The sequence below is a fragment of the Dipteris shenzhenensis genome, chromosome 10 (genome assembly GCF_047967505.1).
Source record: "Dipteris shenzhenensis isolate YYH24624 ecotype China chromosome 10, Dip_SZ_1.0, whole genome shotgun sequence".
Taxonomy (NCBI): domain Eukaryota; kingdom Viridiplantae; phylum Streptophyta; class Polypodiopsida; order Gleicheniales; family Dipteridaceae; genus Dipteris; species Dipteris shenzhenensis.
In genome coordinates this window covers 40950244-40967567 of record NC_141605.1, presented here as the reverse complement: position 1 = coordinate 40967567, position 17324 = coordinate 40950244, and the positions used below count along the sequence as shown (strand labels likewise).

At 41.5% G+C, this 17324-nt stretch overlaps 1 protein-coding gene across 1 annotated transcript in view; it reads left to right on the top strand.

The window, feature by feature from the left end:
- LOC147897831 (endonuclease 4-like) overlaps window positions 1-17324 on the top strand; it is an 88059-nt gene that overhangs the window by 58035 nt on the left and 12700 nt on the right. The window contains exon 7 of the mRNA XM_087380726.1: window positions 4020-4087. Within this exon, the coding sequence (XP_087236852.1) occupies window positions 4020-4087 (68 nt within the window). The remainder of the gene's footprint in view (window positions 1-4019; window positions 4088-17324) is intronic.

Sequence of the window (17324 nt, the reverse complement as noted above, 5' to 3'; positions counted from 1 at the left end):
ATCCCCATATTCCCTAACTCAGTACAAGTATGTGATGACCTGAAATGTGGCATCTAGTTGTAAAGGAGGTGACCCAAACTCAGCCTAAATGATCTGATGGCTTACCATGAATCATCTGTGATAACATGAGAACCTGTAGCCACTCCACATGGGCCCACTCTGCACCGACAAGTCTAGCCCCCAACAAGGGCTGCTGTACATCCCCGCTGGGCGAACCAAGGAGTCAAAAAGCAAACCCTTGGTGCGTGGATCCTGAAAGTGCAAGTGGAAGCACTGCCTCTCTAGTCTGGCCAATGAAGCATACCCTCTGCTCAAGTGTGCTTGCATCGCAGGTCTCATAGTGAAGTTGAAAAGATAACCCCAAGATAAGTGTATGATGAAACTATCTCAATAGTTGACCCCTTAAATGTGAACTACTCCTAATGCATGATGGCTCGAGATGTATTGAAGCTCATGACCTTGGTTTTACCTAGGTTGACCTTCAAATCATGAGACTCACAAAAGGACTGTAGTGCGTCTAGGTGTCTCTGGAGCTCCTCTGTTGAGGAAGACAAGAGAGCCACATCATCTGCATAGAGCAATATTTGGATCAACGTGCCCACAAGAGACCAACCTACACCCCCTTGTGTTTGCATCACTCTGTCTCAAGCTCGTTAATGTAGAGGCCAAACAAGGTAGGCGACAAAGGACACCCTTGTTTGACCCGATGGTGCTCATGATCTCGTCTGTCCATCCAGATCCTACATGAACTCTGCCTAAAACCCTCTCATAAAGTGCCATGATGGCCCAAATGATCTCCTGGTCATAACCCAAGTCCAGAAGGCTCGGAACCGTGTCAAATGCCTTACAGAAATCCACAAAGCAATAATAAACCCTCTGCTTCCATGCCCTCGCCTACTCAATAATACATCTAAGCGTGAGAATGTGGTCCATGGTTCCACGATCACACCGGAATCCGGCCTATCTTGCTGCTCTAAGTCCTCGACACTCTGCAAATCTGCTTACCTCGAAGTCAAGTACTGATGCATAAATCTTGGACATGACATGTCCAATCATAATGGTCCTGTAGTTCTTCGGGCGCATGGGATCCCCTGCCTTGTGGATGGGTGAGATAGTGTTAATGGTCCAAGTGTGTGGAAACCCCAAACAAAACAGCTTCATTGAAAAGCTTTGCTAAGATCGAGGCTAGGATGTTAATCCCATATGCAATGAACTCGGTGCATAACCCCTCATGATCCTTCGCTTGGCCATTATGAAGTTTCATTACGGCATCGCTTACCACTCCTCTAGTGAAGAGGGTGTAGGATGTGGGGTGAGGCATGTGTGAGAGATTAGGGACTGGCTGATTTGGGATGTCATAAAGTGTGTGCATAATCAAACCAGATTTGAGTGCCAATGAGTGGCAGAGGGGACCATCCTTCTAGAAATCTCCATCAAAAGTCCTTAGAGTTGTTACTAAATAAAATGTTTAGTAGCTCCTCCTCGTTCCGACGAATGAAGTCTAGTTTCTTCCTCCGTACTAGTCTATGGTACTCGCGTAGTGTATCTGGTGTGCTCAGAAGACTGTTTTTTGTTTCGAATCTGAGCTGACAACATAAATCCTTACACTCATCATCGTACCAACTATTACAGGGTACGGTCCCAAGGGGTGGTGGATAGACCTAGACACAGAAATATACACACATAAACCACATACATACCAATACATGTGTGTGTGCATGCACATGTGCACCTCTCTCTCTCTCTCTCTCTCTCTCTCTCTCTCTCTCTCTCACACACACACACACACACACACACACACACACACACACACACGTGCGCGCGCGCGCGCGCACACACACACACACACACACTCTCTTTTTTGGGCAAAATCTTTGATTGATTATATTATATGAGTAGCAACCTCAAAACAAGGTGCTACAATTACGTCAACTGAAAATTTCAATATATGCCAAAAAGACCTCATGATCTATGCAGCGGGTTTGCAAGTAATCAAAGAAAGATTGTTGCAGAGAACGTCTAAAAAAGCCAAATAGAGAGAAAGTAGGACACCAAAGACTTTATAATTCATATATGTCCATAAAGTCCATAGTGCCCAGTAGTGAACCCAAACGAAGAAAGGATGAAACTACGGTCTGGATGGATGAAACCTAAATAGCCAGAAGAACTTCCCAAACGGAACAGATGGGAATCTTGGTTGTAGGCGATGTCGATGCAAATCAAAAAACTCAGGAGAGCACGGACAATGCCAAAACAAGTGAGGCATAGTTTCCGAAGAAGCATAACATTTGTGGCAAAGTGCTAGGGCAATGTGTCGATGAGCTAATAGCTGTCCAGATTGAAACACTCCCAAAAGAACTCACCAAAAGAAAACCTATTGCCAAAGCGGTACTTTATAGGCCCAAAGTTGCTGTAATTTTTTCCTCCACCACTTGGTTGGGCGATGCATTTGCCAAACAGAATCACCTCTCTTTGAAACCAAGGTTGAGGCAAGATGATTTTATACAATGCAAGCATAGTAATCTGAGATAGCCTCAAAGGACGAGAAGAGCACCCTAGAGAAGTCAAAGTCCAATCTTCCAGCCAGTCCTGGAGTTCCAAAGGAGGAATCGAAACAAAAGACGAAAGCATAGAAGTAATTTGTTGCCACAAAGGACGATAATGAGAGTCCAATCCATATCTAGTGGCTGCCAGAGGAAAAGGGAGCACAGTACCAGCATCATCTATAACATCAACAACAGAGGTGATGCCTTTAAATGAGACAAAGTAAGAACATCGAGGTTCTTGTAAAGCCAAGGGGGGCTGAAAGACTTTCGCCCAATGAATGCTTTCAGCTCTCAAAGAATTCCCAAGCAAAGATTGCCATCCATTCCATTCCAGATGAGAAAGAACATGCTTCCAGTCAAGAAGCAGGTGGGAGACAGAAGGGCAGCTAGGCAAAGTGCCATCAGGGCAGCCAAAAAAGAAATCCCATTGATCGAGTTGCCAATGACCAAATGCAGAAATACTAATATGAGTGACACACACACATTTTTTTTGTGTGGAATCTTTGAGTCATTATATTACAAAGAAGCTATTCCAGAAAGGGAGAGCTATAATACATCAAGAGAAAATCTCACTGTAGGACAAATATACATCATGATCAAAGACACAAGATTAGAAGCAATAAAAAAGCGATTGCTACTGTAAAGAGTGTCTGAAGAAAGAGAAAGTGGAAAAAATAGGATCACCAAAGACCCTATGATTACGATCCTTCTAGAGAGTCCAAAGTGCCCAGTACTGAACCCAAACTAAAAAGAAATCAAACTCCTATTTGGGCTTTCCTCCATGGGGGGGTGTTAGGAAATGGAGTCAATTTGAGTAACTTTTAGTGTGTTCTAGAGTAGTACTATACTATTTTATATCCTAGAGTGCCATGTGTCACTATGGGACTTATCCCATATACATTTGACACTTAGAGTGTGTGTGCCTATCCTATAAAGGCATTGTACTTTCATTGTTATAATCATCAAGCCTCATGCCTTTCTTGATCATGTAAGTACTTTGCTTGGTTGTATATTTCTTTCTGGCATTATTTCATTTCCATTATGCTTTCCTAGTCTTGCTTTTCCTTTCCATTTCATTCCATGTCTTGCATCTTCACTTTTGTGTAACCTTGTTTATGCCCTTACACTGTTTGTGTATGCCATGTGTGGATGCATATCCATGGGTGCTTGCAAATGTGCTTACATAGAAATTTTGTACAAATGTGCATTTGTATATGTATGTACATAATGTCCATGCATAAGCATGCCTGTCTGTGTGCATGCATGCATGCATATGTCCATACATACGTATGCAGTACATACATATATACACATACACAAATCACTGCATGCACATATGCAAACATATATGCATCCATTTATATCCATAAATATATGTATGCAAGAAAAGGACTCAAAATTGCATTTTCTTGATGCTTGATGGTGGATTCTTGTACTTGTTGAGTATAGTACTCTCCTTGCTATGTTTTATAGGGATACTGGGCAAAGGACATCTTCAAATGGAGCCATTGTGAAGAACATCAAATTGCATGTCCTGATGTGTAAGTGAATAGGACTCTCCCAATAGCTTCAACAAGACAAGAAAAGAGTATTTCTTTTAAAATTATAAAAAATTTACAACCATGGATCCAAGACATTAAACTGTGTGGGTCTTTGGGGTTTATAAAGTACATAGATGGATGCTAGAGGTTTTGTTAAAGGTACTTCTTGTGGAAACACATAGGATAGAATAGATGCATCCTGGAAGAGGAGTGAGAGCACAAGATGTAACCAAAAATGTTGTTCACTCATTTGATTGTGAGAGAGGTGACTCTCTCTTATAGAAATGGGGAGAAGGTGGCCTAGATCAAAGGCACCTTCCCTACATCAGTGGCAATTAGCCCCTACATCAGTGGGACTGATCTATGTCAAATTCAGAATCATACAGTGATGGGAGTGCCTATTAAGGAGGCTATGGTGTAAACATCATCTGTGAGAGAGTCCAAAAAAATATCAAGCTTAAAAACTTGAAAAATATGCATGGTGGATCAGAGGTTGGAGATGTCAATAGGAATTGTTAGGGACATATGCATTTAACTTAGTGAGCATACTTCACGGTCACGTTCATTGTGGTCAATGGAGAGCGAGAAAGGATATCCCATGTTGTTGTGACAACCATGGTTGAAAGACACCAAAGTAATACACAATTAGGTCGTGGTGTGAGAGGTCATCGCTGATGATCTAGCTACCATCCTAATGGATCAAACATAGAGTGGGTGGTTTTGAAGAGTATTGATGTGGTAATATGTAGAAATGCCAAGGGGATGAAGCCATCTAGTCCTACATACATACCAATATCTCTCGGATCCCTCTACTATTAGCTACATGGATGAGGGAAGTGACATCCCCAATGGGATTTAATGCCTAATACTCTTGATAAAGATAATTCATGAAGTAAAAGGAGATATTGAGGGACTTGCTATAAACTTTGTAAGGAGTATGATGTGCTTTTTGAATTTCTCGCATCCGATGATGGGTGCAAAGCATCATGAGTTGTAGCAAAATCCATTTTAATCAACATCCTAGATCGATTAGAATGCATTGATACGTAGTAGTAGGGGGATTTTATTTACATGTACTATATAAGGCAACTTGAAAACAATACCTCTCCAATTGAGTCAAGGATGCATGTCCTCTTGTAAATAGTGTTTAACTTCATGGAATACTATAGCCCTCAAGTAGATATCGGGCTAGGAAATCTTCAACTATTGTTTTACAAAAGTAAACATCTCATGGAGATGACTTTGAAGAGTTAGATTTCCATGTTCTTCTGGCTCTTCTAGCATGGTGGAGTCAATATCAGGAGAAATTTTGGAATAGCTCCCAAATGTTTGAGATGCCTTTCAACCTTGGAGTCCAATTCAATATTGTATTTGGGGATGTAGAGAGGTCAAGATCATCTAAGAAGGCATTGCATAATTGCTTCACAAGACGACAAGAGGCACCTGCTACATCTATGGCTAGGCTCACTTAGTCTCGACTACAAGTATTTTATATGGGAGTAGGCTCAAACATGAATTTTGTCATAGCTAAGGGGGCCCTAGCTTATCAATGTAGTTGTAGTACCACCCTCCTTGTGCGAAGATTAACCCTCTAATACACCCAGCTTGGGAGGTCATTACAAGCCTCACCGTATGGCCAAATTGAGATTTAAATGCATAGATGCCCCCAATAAGACCCAAACCTTTGCCTTCCCTCACTCATCTCATGATCTACTAGGATATTAGACACATAAACATGGATACTTAGAGAAGTCTAGGGTTCTTCATGTGCTAGGAGAGTGGCCTTCATGAGAGGTTGGGATGATGATTTATTCGCACTCATAGCCACAGGGCCTTCATGTCACTCCCACTCTCTTGATTGGCTACACCAGCCTCAGTTCATGTCTACTTGATGTATTTGAGGCTTTTCACAAGATTGTATATTGTATTTTTTTAATACTTATAGCTCATTTCTTGCCAAAAAATGAGAGTGTAGACTCACGAGTAAGGAGTTTTCATCATATCCATGGCTGGAGTTGCTAATTGTAGCAATTTTGGAGAGTGATCTCCAAACATATGGGACCAAACGATGATTGAAGCTTCTTTTGTATAATCTAGTATTTGTAGCATTTTAAGTTGATTTATACATATGGGACCAAGGAGCTACTTTTGTATAATCTTCTAGATTTACTAATAGAAATTTTAAAATTACCATCGTAGATTATTCCAAATTTTATATATATATATATGTGTGTATGTATGTATGTATGTATGTATGTATGCATGAATGTATAGCTATATTATGAAAAATGAATTGTATTAACATGTATATGAATGTGCATATTAATCAAAATAGTATTTCATTCATGTACTCTTATACTACTTATGCTAAATGAAGGTCATGAGTTACATTATTATTTATTTTGTGTGAAAAGGTATGCAAAAGAAAGAATAAGGTTGGTATGTTGGTGGGCAACATGTGTTTGCAAATGGAATCTTCAGTGATTATATATCATTGAACAATACTTAGGCAAAACAATCATGGAATGATCATTGAAGGTAACATAATCATATTTCATAGTTTAAAGATGAGTCAAGAAAAGATTTATAAGGTATGTAAAGAAGGAAAGTAAACTAAGGATGAAATACGATCTGTAAAAAGAGAACTCAACAAGCCAAGAGAACTTGTATATAGCAACAATCATGGAGAAGCATTAAGTCACCAAGAGGATAAAAGAGCTTATGTAGAGTTAGTGAAGCAACAAAATAGGAAAATATGAGGAGATGCAAAGCCATAGGAAAGAACATAGTAAGTTGAACGTAGCATTATAAAGTCTATCGATATATGATAGAGATAGAGAAGACAATGGGTGTAGAAGAAAAGAGAAGGTCTATGCATGGAAATTTGCACGAGCATAGGTCTAGATAAGAAGAGTGGCAACTTGAACGAGGAGAACCGATGAGGGCACATCAAGTTTTTGCTGATGTATGGATGTTGCATATATGTTTGGATACAGAGAGATGACTTGTCATGGATATAAGTGAACTTTAGGACAATCCTCTTACATAGTGAATGTAGAGAAGAAGAAGTGTATGGAGGTGTAATGAGCCCTCTTCCCCGTAATGAGAAGCAAGGCTTTATGTGTGTGTAAGCATCTCCCCCTGGATCTTCAGTTTGGTATCAGAGCTTGGTTAGAAGGAGCTTTGGAGCAAGAGAGCCTAGAAAGTCATTCAAAGGCAGAAAGAATTCTGTGTTTGGGGTGAAATTCTTGAAAAGCTCAAAGGAGAGCTGCTTCAAAGAAGGATCCTATGAAAGTGAAGAGAAGTAGGATCCTGATTGAAGAGAGGAGGTGTGTGAAAAAAGGGAGTGGCTCAAGCTGTGGCTGCTTCATTGAGGTGATAGCACGAACAAAAGGACGTGTTAGCAGGAGCTTAAGTCAAATGTTACTCGCCAGCTGACAGTGGTGGCAAATGTCTTCTTCATCTCCTGGTGGGGGTTGACAATTCAATAGAACCAGGACCAACCAGCACGGGCACCACGTCCAGCTGAACCAGCACAGCCTGGGTCACATCGCCCTAATGCGACTTATACCTCCTTCATACGGGATTGCTGGTTTGAACTTTGTTGCTCACTTCTATAATTAAAGAAATGGTCGATAAATTGAGCGACACTAATTGCTCCTTATTGCAAATATTTTGTCATCCTCAGCCTTGAACTGTCAGCTGCCTTCTTGAATGTGCTGGGTATTGAAGAGATTGGTCTTCTATTGTTGAAGAAATCCCATTCAAAATCACAAGCCTATGACAAGAAAAGCCAGCTAAGCTGCTGGTGTTTGAGTGGCATTCTTTTTCTGAGGGAGACAAATTCTATTACGCTCTACCACTGAATATGGGCAGATAACTTTGAGAGGGAGGACGTTGGATCAGAGGGAGCAGTAGAAGCATGGTAGTGCTATTTAGAGATTGAAGCCATTATCACAGAAACAGAAACTCAAGAGAGGAGGGAGCAAGAAAGGGAAGAGAGTACTGCAGGAATGTCTCAACAACAGGCAGGAGGCGGCCTCCAATGCCTTGGTCAATGGTTGAGCAGCTATGAGTCGAATTCATTTGTGTGCACGTCTAAAAGCCATTAAAAAAAGGCTCTTATTTCTTTCTCCTAAGATTTTTTAAAGACCTTAGAATTGACGTGGGTGTAAATACACCTTTAAAAAAACCTTTCAGTACATACACCTCTTTTTTATTACATCATCGGGTTTCTTTTCGCATAAAAGTTGTTGACCTTTTTCTAATGTGAATACAAGGACAGCCGCTTCACCTTCAGTAGAGGTTAAAGAAGGGTGTTTGATGCTTGAAAGTGGATCTGTGGTTACTTGAAGAGGTTTATGCCCACTTTGTTTGAGATGAAGTAAGTGTTCACTACTCTCTTCTGGTTATTTATTGCTACTGTGCTTTGCAAAAAAATTGGCATAGTACCCATGGGTAGCACAGTGAAAGAATTTTCCATTTGGGGTAGAGCTTGTTTGCAAGGATTTCTATCAAAAAAATAAGTAGAAAATAGCACTTTGGGGCAAGAAAGTGCCTAATATCAGAGGTTAAATTCGCGCGGTTGGTGGAGTGTTGCATTTGGGGATGTGAATGCCTAAAATTGGAGGAGGTTGATGCCGAAGTCGGTGGGATAAATCTCATATTTGAAAGGCATTGCAAGGGCAAGTTTGGAATGCTCCTCAGGGTTGTTTGATGCTCTAGAAAGAGGAGAATGCAATGAATGCAATGCTAAATGCATGATTTGATGCCCAAAAGTGGCTTGGGGGATGCCATAAATGAACGCTATTGAATGCCAAAACATAGAGTAAGTTTATATCCTTGTTGCAAAAGGATGTTCTCAAAGTTGGGTGCTATATTCCTCACGCGAAGTGAGTGGAAATTGGTGTGCAAAAAATGCAAAAAAGAGCCTTCACTTCGGGTCTTGTTGAATTGCATTTGAGGTAAGTGTATGTATGAAGCTTGGGAATCAAGCATGGCTGAAACCTCTCAAGTCACTCAAATTGTATAGCCAATTTTTTATGCATCCATGAATCTCTCAATCACGCACCACAATTTAAGATTCACTCATTCACACCTACTAACCAACACATCATCAGTCACACGTACTGTTATGGATAAATTTGACCAAAGTAAAAGGCATAAATATGTGTATGTGCTTGTATATATGGCAATAGTATAATAAAATATGGTGTGCATAAGGCCCAGGGTTGAGGTGGCAGGGCATGACCATGTGCCACCCTTCCATGTAAGAGGACCCATAAGGTGTGTTGTACATAATCCATGGTAGTAATAATATAAAATGATAAGGTGGCATGGGTCCTCCATGCACCACCCCTCCACCTAGGCGGTCCCACGCCTGCATTTAGTGAGATATGGCCCAAGGACCATGGGAGAAGTAATATAAAATAGGTGAAGATGGATATTATATTGGATTATTCCCTCCATGTAGGATAGGCCCATGTGGGGGGGGAAGAATGCAAGTTAAATAATGGAAAAGTAGGATGAGGTGGCAAGATTCCTTGTGCCAACCCTCCACTTATCTTCCTAGATGTTTGAACGTATTATAAAATTGGGAAGAGATCAAGGGAGTATCTTAGACTTGGGATATGGGGGTTGATGCACATGGAAAAATGAGGCAAAGGGTTGTCGCACACAATTGAGAGTGCGTAACCGCCTAGCCCACATGGGACACTCTTCCACACACACCATGCATGTGGGAGGATGCATTTATTGGGAGAGACCCCCTCTCTTGGCTATAAAAGGAGGGGGCTATTCCTTGATGGAACACGCTCATTCTTGTAAAGCTACCTAGCCAGTCCTTTGATTTCCCCCCCCCATCCTTTCTTTCAAATAAAGCATGACTCTCTTCCCTTGATGTCTCCATCTCTACATTCCATCTCCCATCATGTACATGCTCCTCTTCCTCCTCTCCCTTCCCCCTTGTGGCATAGTCCCTCTCTTCATTCTCACCCCTCTTAATCCTTTTTCCCCACCTATGTTAATGCTTCTTCCCTCATGTTCCCTTTTCCTCTATGGCCCTCGAGCATCGCCATGCCTTGTGTCTAGCATCATGCCTCGAATTCTTTAGTGAGAGGCACTATGCCCGATTTTGAAGAGCTGGTTTCTTTATGCATGACAAAAGAGGTGAAGCTAGGGCTAAAAGAATCAAGTAGTAATGAAAGAGACAACTTATTCTACCATAGGGGAGGTAGAAGTGATTTGATAGGGCGAAGTAGACCCCATGGTTGAAACGTACGATCACGTTCGATGCGTACCATTCGATATTAGTACGGTACTAAACGAACTAAAAAATCCTAGGCGTACGTTTGATACCCAAAAAAAAAGACAAAGATTTTAGAGTTTTGGAGTAGGTACTTGTACAAGCTTTAAAACTTTGTACAAAACATGTAATATAGGTGCTTGATGGAGATAGAGGGAGAGAGATGAAGATGCTTGATGCAGCTTGAGCCTCGTCACTTGTTGGAGATGGAGAAGGGAGAGTCGAGACTCAAAGTCGGAGATAGATGCTTAGTGTGAGATCATATTGAGGAGAGAGGGGTTTATATGGAACCTTGCCATTTGGGAGGCCCAAAATCAGTTTGGTAGAACCACCACCAATAACAAAACCAGTCGTTAAAAAAAAACGAACGCAAAAAACAAAAACAAAAACAACCCCCCCCCCCCCCCCGCCCCCCCCAAAAAAAAAGAACATAACGTGTGGATCATACGGTACCGTATGGAACAAAATGGAACGTACGGAATGTTCGTACGTTGAACGAGGGCAACCATGGTGGATCCTCAAGAGGCCATGGGAGAGCCTCATATGCTCATGAACACACTATGGACAGAAATGAGTATGTCCAAGAGGAAGGGGGAGAGCCCCAAACCACGGTAGAGGAACGGCCGCGCATGTGCAATAAGCTGAAAATTGCCATTACTATAGAAAATATGGTCATTTTGAGAGAGATTGCTATGCGAAGAAAAATTCCAACTGTAGAGGCTATGGTGGAAGGCATCAATATAACAACTAGGTTGGCCAAAGAGAGTGTAATTATGAGCAAAGGCATGGAGCACACTTATTTATTAGCATGGAGCATGTTATGGGCCGCATGTCAGTCCCCTCGCAAAATGATGATTGGTTTATTGATTTAGGTGCCACTAATCATATGACTTATCATGGACAGTGGTTCACTCATAAAGATAAAATTCTAGATGCAGAGTTGTGGCTACATGGGATGATATCATGCATGAAATTACTCATATTGAAAATATTCCATTGGTTGATAGAAATGGTGTTGAGAACACTTTGGGAGAGTTGGAAAAGTGGTTGCAAGAGGCCATAAAAGAGAAAGACTCTTTGCTTTTGATGCAGGAACACCCACTTTATAGCAAGGTATGCTTGCACAAACTGACCACAAACAATATAAAAAAGCTAAACTATGGCACAAAAGGCTTGGCCATATCAATTATAGAAGATTAAAGGCAATGCAAATAAAAGAACTAGTTAGAGGGTTGTCCATTTTTGGTCATTTGTATTACAGCCATGTATGCCCAACATGTCAATGTGCCAAACAAACTCGGTTGCCATTTCCAAAGATGGGGAGAGTAAGCCATTGTCCTTTTGAAATAGTGCACTCTGATATTTGGGGTCCTACAGACAATGTAACCCCTGGAGGAGCAAGGTACTATATTACCTTTGTTGACGATTTCAGCCGCATGATATGGGTATACTTTTTGAAAGCAAAGAGTGATGCTTTTAAAGTGTTTTGCCATTACAAAAGAATGGTTGAGAAGGAGCTTGGGTGTCCAATAAAATGCCTTCACATGGACAATGGTGGAGAGTACATGTCTTATGAGTTTGATGAGTTCTTGTATAATCAAAGCCTAAAGAAATGGGTTATATTTAGATATACTCCTCAGCAAAATGCCAATGGAGAAAGGAAAAATAGATTGATTGGAGACATATCTAGAGCCATATTGGATGAAATGAATATGCCCTTCCCATATTGAGCTGAAGCGGTGCATACAGCAGTGTATATAACGAATAGAACTTCCACGAATGCCATACATGGGATGACACCCTTTAAGAAGCTTTATGGGTATAAGCCAACCTGGAAGGTGTTTGGATGCGTTTGTCATGTAAATGTGCCCAATGAGATAAGAAAGAAGATAGAGCCAAGGGCTGTAAAATGTGTGTTTTTGGGATACCCATTTGAGACAGGGATATAAATGCTATGACCCCATTACAAGACAAGTATATGAAGGTTGGGATGTAAGGTTTAGTGAGCATGAACCTTGGTATCAGCCCAACGCAATTATGGTTGAGGATGAACACATGCCTAAGGTTGAGAAACCAAAATTACAGCAAGTTGTCCCTTCAAGTATGGATATGATAGGTCCATCCCAGCAAGAAGGAAGTTTTGATAGTGTGAACCCTTGGAATGGTAGACTAAGGGGCATTGTGCATGTGGACAAAGGAAAACAAAAAGTTGAGGGGGATGAGACCATTGAGGATGCAAGTGTTGATGAAGGGAGTGCTTTATAGTTTGTGAAAGTTCAAGACGCTAAGCATGCCACAAAGTATGTGCCACCACATGCAAGAAAGTAAGTGCAAATCCACTAGCCTTGAGGAGATCGAGAAGGGTAAGACATCCCGTGGATAGGTTGACATATAATGGTTATATGAGGATGCACTATGCATATATGGTTACCAAAGTACAACATGGTGAGCCATCATGTTTTGAAGAAGCTATCAAAATTTCAGATTGGAGAGATGCTATGGATGAGGAGATGAATGCCTCAGATAAAAACAATACATGGACTCTTGTCTAGCTTCCTAAAGGGAAAGAAGCTATTGGCTACAAATGGGTTTATAAAGTTAAATGCAAAATGGATGGGAGTGTCAAAAGATACAAGGCAAGGCTGGTAGCAAAGGGCTATGCCCAAACATATGGTTTGTATTATTATGAGACCTTCAGCGTCGGTAGCAAACATGACTACCATAAGGATGGTGATTGCATTGGCTAGCATGTTTGGATGGAAGTTATGGCAGATGGATGCTAAAAATGCTTTTTTAAATGGTTCGTTGTTGCAAGAGGAAGTGTATACACTAGAGTGGGGGGGGTATGTACACCCTAAGTTTCCAATGCATGTGTGTAAGTTGAGAAAAGCTCTATATGGGCTAAGGCAAGCACCTAGGGCATGGTGTGATAAGATAAGAAAAACGTTGCTAAGATTAAATTTCAAACAATCTAAAGCTAGTTACTCCTTATATGTGCAACAAGAGGAGTCAAAAATGGTGATTATAATCACATATGTTGATGGTTTGATTATCACGGGCAACTATGATGCCGGAATTATAGCCATAAAGAAGAAATTGGCAATGGGATTTGACATGAAAGACCTAGGACAGCTTAGGTACTTTCTTGGCATTGATACTCCTCAATGGTTTGGATGATTCAAAGACAATATGCTGTGGATAAGCTAGAAAAATATGGTATGATAGGATGCAAACCAGTTGAAACTCCACTTAACCAAAATGCTAAGATTGTTGATGATCTTTAGTACTTGCAGAATGTGACTATGTTCAGGAAGATGGTTGGAAGTGTCATATATCTCACCATCACTAGACTGGGACTTAAGCTATGCTTTGGGTGTGGTGAGTCAATTTATGCAAAGGCCTTGCAAGAGTCATCTTGATGCAATAAGAAGGATCCTTAGATATGTGAAGCCACAATTAATGTTGGCTTGTTTTATGCCAAAGGAGGAATCTGCTTTCATGGTTATACCAATGTAGATTGGGTTGGTAGTGTTGATGATAAAAGCTCAACTCGTGGGTGTGCATTTTCTCTTAGCAGTGGTGTGATTAGTTGGAGCAACAAAAAGCAGCCCACAATTGCATCATCTGGTACGAAACCCGAGGATAGAGGGACTGCCATAGCTGCATGCGAAGAAACTTGGCCGAGATTGCTTCTTCATGAGTTGGGTGTATGCATTGATGGTCTAGTAGTGATATACTATGACAACATAAATACTATAATGCTGGCTAGGAATCCCATTTACCATGCAAGGACTAAACATATCGAAGTCCATTATTACTACATCAGGGAGAAAGTGATAAGTAGAGAGGTTGACATGAGATACATCATGACAGATGCCTGAGTAGCAGATATCTTTACCAAGTCTTTGGGTAAAGATAAGTTTTGTCTTTTTAGAGAGGCTTTAGGCCTATGTGATGTCCAAGCTATGCTGAGCTTGAGGGGGAGATTTGTTGATGTATGGATGTTGCATATATGTTTGGATATAGAGAAGATGCCTTGGCATCATTAAAAATATGGATGTAACTAAACTTTAGGACAATCCTCTTATATAGTGAATGTAGAGATGAAGAAGGGAATGGAGGTGTAACGAGCTCTCTCCCACATAATGAGAAACAAGGCTTGATGAGCATTGTCTTCCCTGGTTGCAGCTAGCGCATCTGTACATCGCGGACAGATCACGAATCACGACTGTTTTTTGAGTTCCTACATCTTCTGGCGCATCTGCGTGTCGCGGACCAGATCGCGACTGTTTTCCTAGGTTCCTGCGTCTTCTGGCGCACCTGCGCATTGCGGACAGACTTTTCGAGCTCCTGCAAAAGATCTCGCGTCCCTATCCTCTTCTTCTTCTTCTCCTCCTCCTTCTCCTCTCCTCTTCTCTCCTCTCTTTTTATTAAGGAGTGGAAATTGAATCCAAGACCTCCCCATTCACAAAAGGAAGACTTACCAATGGGCCAGCAAATAGGAAGTGATGAAAGTGTAAAGATATTACTTATATGGTGAAATCTTATGAACTGTAACTCTCTAACCGTAGGGAGTTTCCTCTTGTTATAAAAAGCAAAAGTACTTCATTTCATGTGCTCTATTCATATTTGATACTAGATCGTAGATTCTAAACTTTTTCAAGCTCACTCCTTGGACGCACGCCACACGAGGAGGGTGGATATTTATGTCACTTCTCGACGAGTTCTAGGATTTAGTGCTTGGTCCTCCGCTCATTACGGCTACCAATTGGCGAGATCTATTTCTTGATCTTCATGTCGATCTTCAACAACTGATTGTACAATGCATTGTTCAAGGAGACGACGGGTGGGATGATACACCGTGGATGATTCAAGGTGAAGAATTAGTGATACACTGGGAGGACTTTGATTTCAATTCTACTCATTGTGCGGTGATCGAGCTACTTGTTGCATTGGAGGTAATTAAAAGGGTGACATTCTTCGAAGGGTGGGATGCTCCCCAAGCTTGGGGGGAGATTTGGCACATCCGCTTGTTAATTCATGTGGATAAGCTCATCTTGAATGATTTCTTCTCAATCTCATTACAAAGGTTTCTAGGGCCTGGCTATGGTTGGTAATGTTTCGACCAAGGAATCCCTTTGTACCTAATCAACCTTTTGTGCCTCATTTTGAGCTTCAAGTTGTAATTCTTTTTTGTCTAAAGATAAACTATCAACAAAGGATTGCAAGTTTATTTGGTGCTGAACGTCTTGCTCAAGTATTGAATTCTCCCCACCCTCTTCTTCTACCTATCTTGGACTATCGAGAATCTTGGGATGTTCTAGTCTTGGTGTGATGACATCTTGGCTCCTCCAATTTGACGGCACATACAAACCTTCGACCAAGGCTGCTAGTGTGGGTGTGAAGCTCACTTCACCAGGGGGTGAGGTGTATTGTTATAGCAAGTCTGCACCAGCAAGTAATTGCAACCAAGCTGAGTACTCGGCACTCATTTTTGGGCTACAAAAGGCACAAGAAGGTGCAAGGAGATTCTCAACTCGTGTGTGAACAAGTTAGTGGAAGGTGGAAGGTGCGGAGCGAAGGCTTGGTTCCACAACATCAACAAGCATTGGAACTTTGCCAACAATTTGAAGAGATAAAAATTCAGCATATCCCTCAAGCTCAAAATATAGTTGTTGATTTCTTGGCACGTGAAGCTTGTACTTCAATCACGCATGAAGCGAGTGGAAGCACCGCCCCAACAAAGCCGCAAGCGATGAAGGAGGGTGATCATTTGTAAGGAATGCAAAGGTTGTGGTCATCATGAAACTAAGTGTTGGGCATATTTGATACGAGTTTACCGACTTCGGAAGATCATAAAAAAGGTCCTCAAGGACATTGCTCAAAAGAAGGATGCCAGACTGCACACCCCTTGAAGAAATAGCATGGTGATTACAAGAACTGGAAGAAGCTGAAGGTGATGTGCAAGCTCTCCAACTATTGACAGTTGTCATGGCATTCTTGTTTGCCTTGATGAACAACCTCATGCAGCGCCGTGTCTCTAACCCTCGCTTGTAAAGATGGATGCAATGTCATGAGGGTTGGTCCTTTTAAGATTGTCTATGAGCTATTCTATGCTGAAGATTCTTCCCATGTAGTATTTCACAATACACCAGTCACACCCTACCCTGCCTATGTGTGCTTTGTGGATGTATCTTCACCTGATTTTCAGTTCAAGCTATCTCTTTCCATTGTTTGCCAATAGATAAGTCTCATTTCGGCTCTCTCTTTTCCATTTTTCAAGCATGGCTGACATTCTCGTGTTCTGTGGATGGGTTGAAGAAAATCCAAATGAGTATCTTGTGGCCTTCAAGCGTCGTTGTGTTTCTCTCAACTTTCTTACTGAAGATAGATGGCTGTTGGTTCTTCCCACATTTGTAGAGGGTTTGGCTCAAGCGTGGTATGAGAAGTAGGCCGACGACGTTTGCCAAAGCTAGCCAAGGTTAACAGCAGTGATGATTGAGTATTTCGGCAAAGAAGAGGAGCCGGAGAATGTGTACCTGTAGGTGGCAAACTTGAAGCAGTCAGAAGGTGAGATGGCATGTCGATATGTGGATTGAGCAGCCGTGCTCCTGGACCGTTTAATTGCCATGCAGGAGGACAATGTCGAATTTCGAGTTGGAATGACTCAGCATGTGCTGGGCTACCTTGTAGCAGGAGCAAGTGATGGATTCCGCCTCAAGCTTAAGTGGGAGAATCCAGAAATTATGATGCTAGCACATGAGATTGCTCAAAAGTTTGATAAAGTTCAATCTGACCCCGCTTCAAAGAAGACGATTGTTCCTCCGCAACCCCCTCAATTCTTGCAATGACAACTTGGGGGGTCTAACTCAGGGGCATACCCCCACCCCTCATCTGGGATGTATCCCCCGCCTCCACCTCAAATGTATGGTC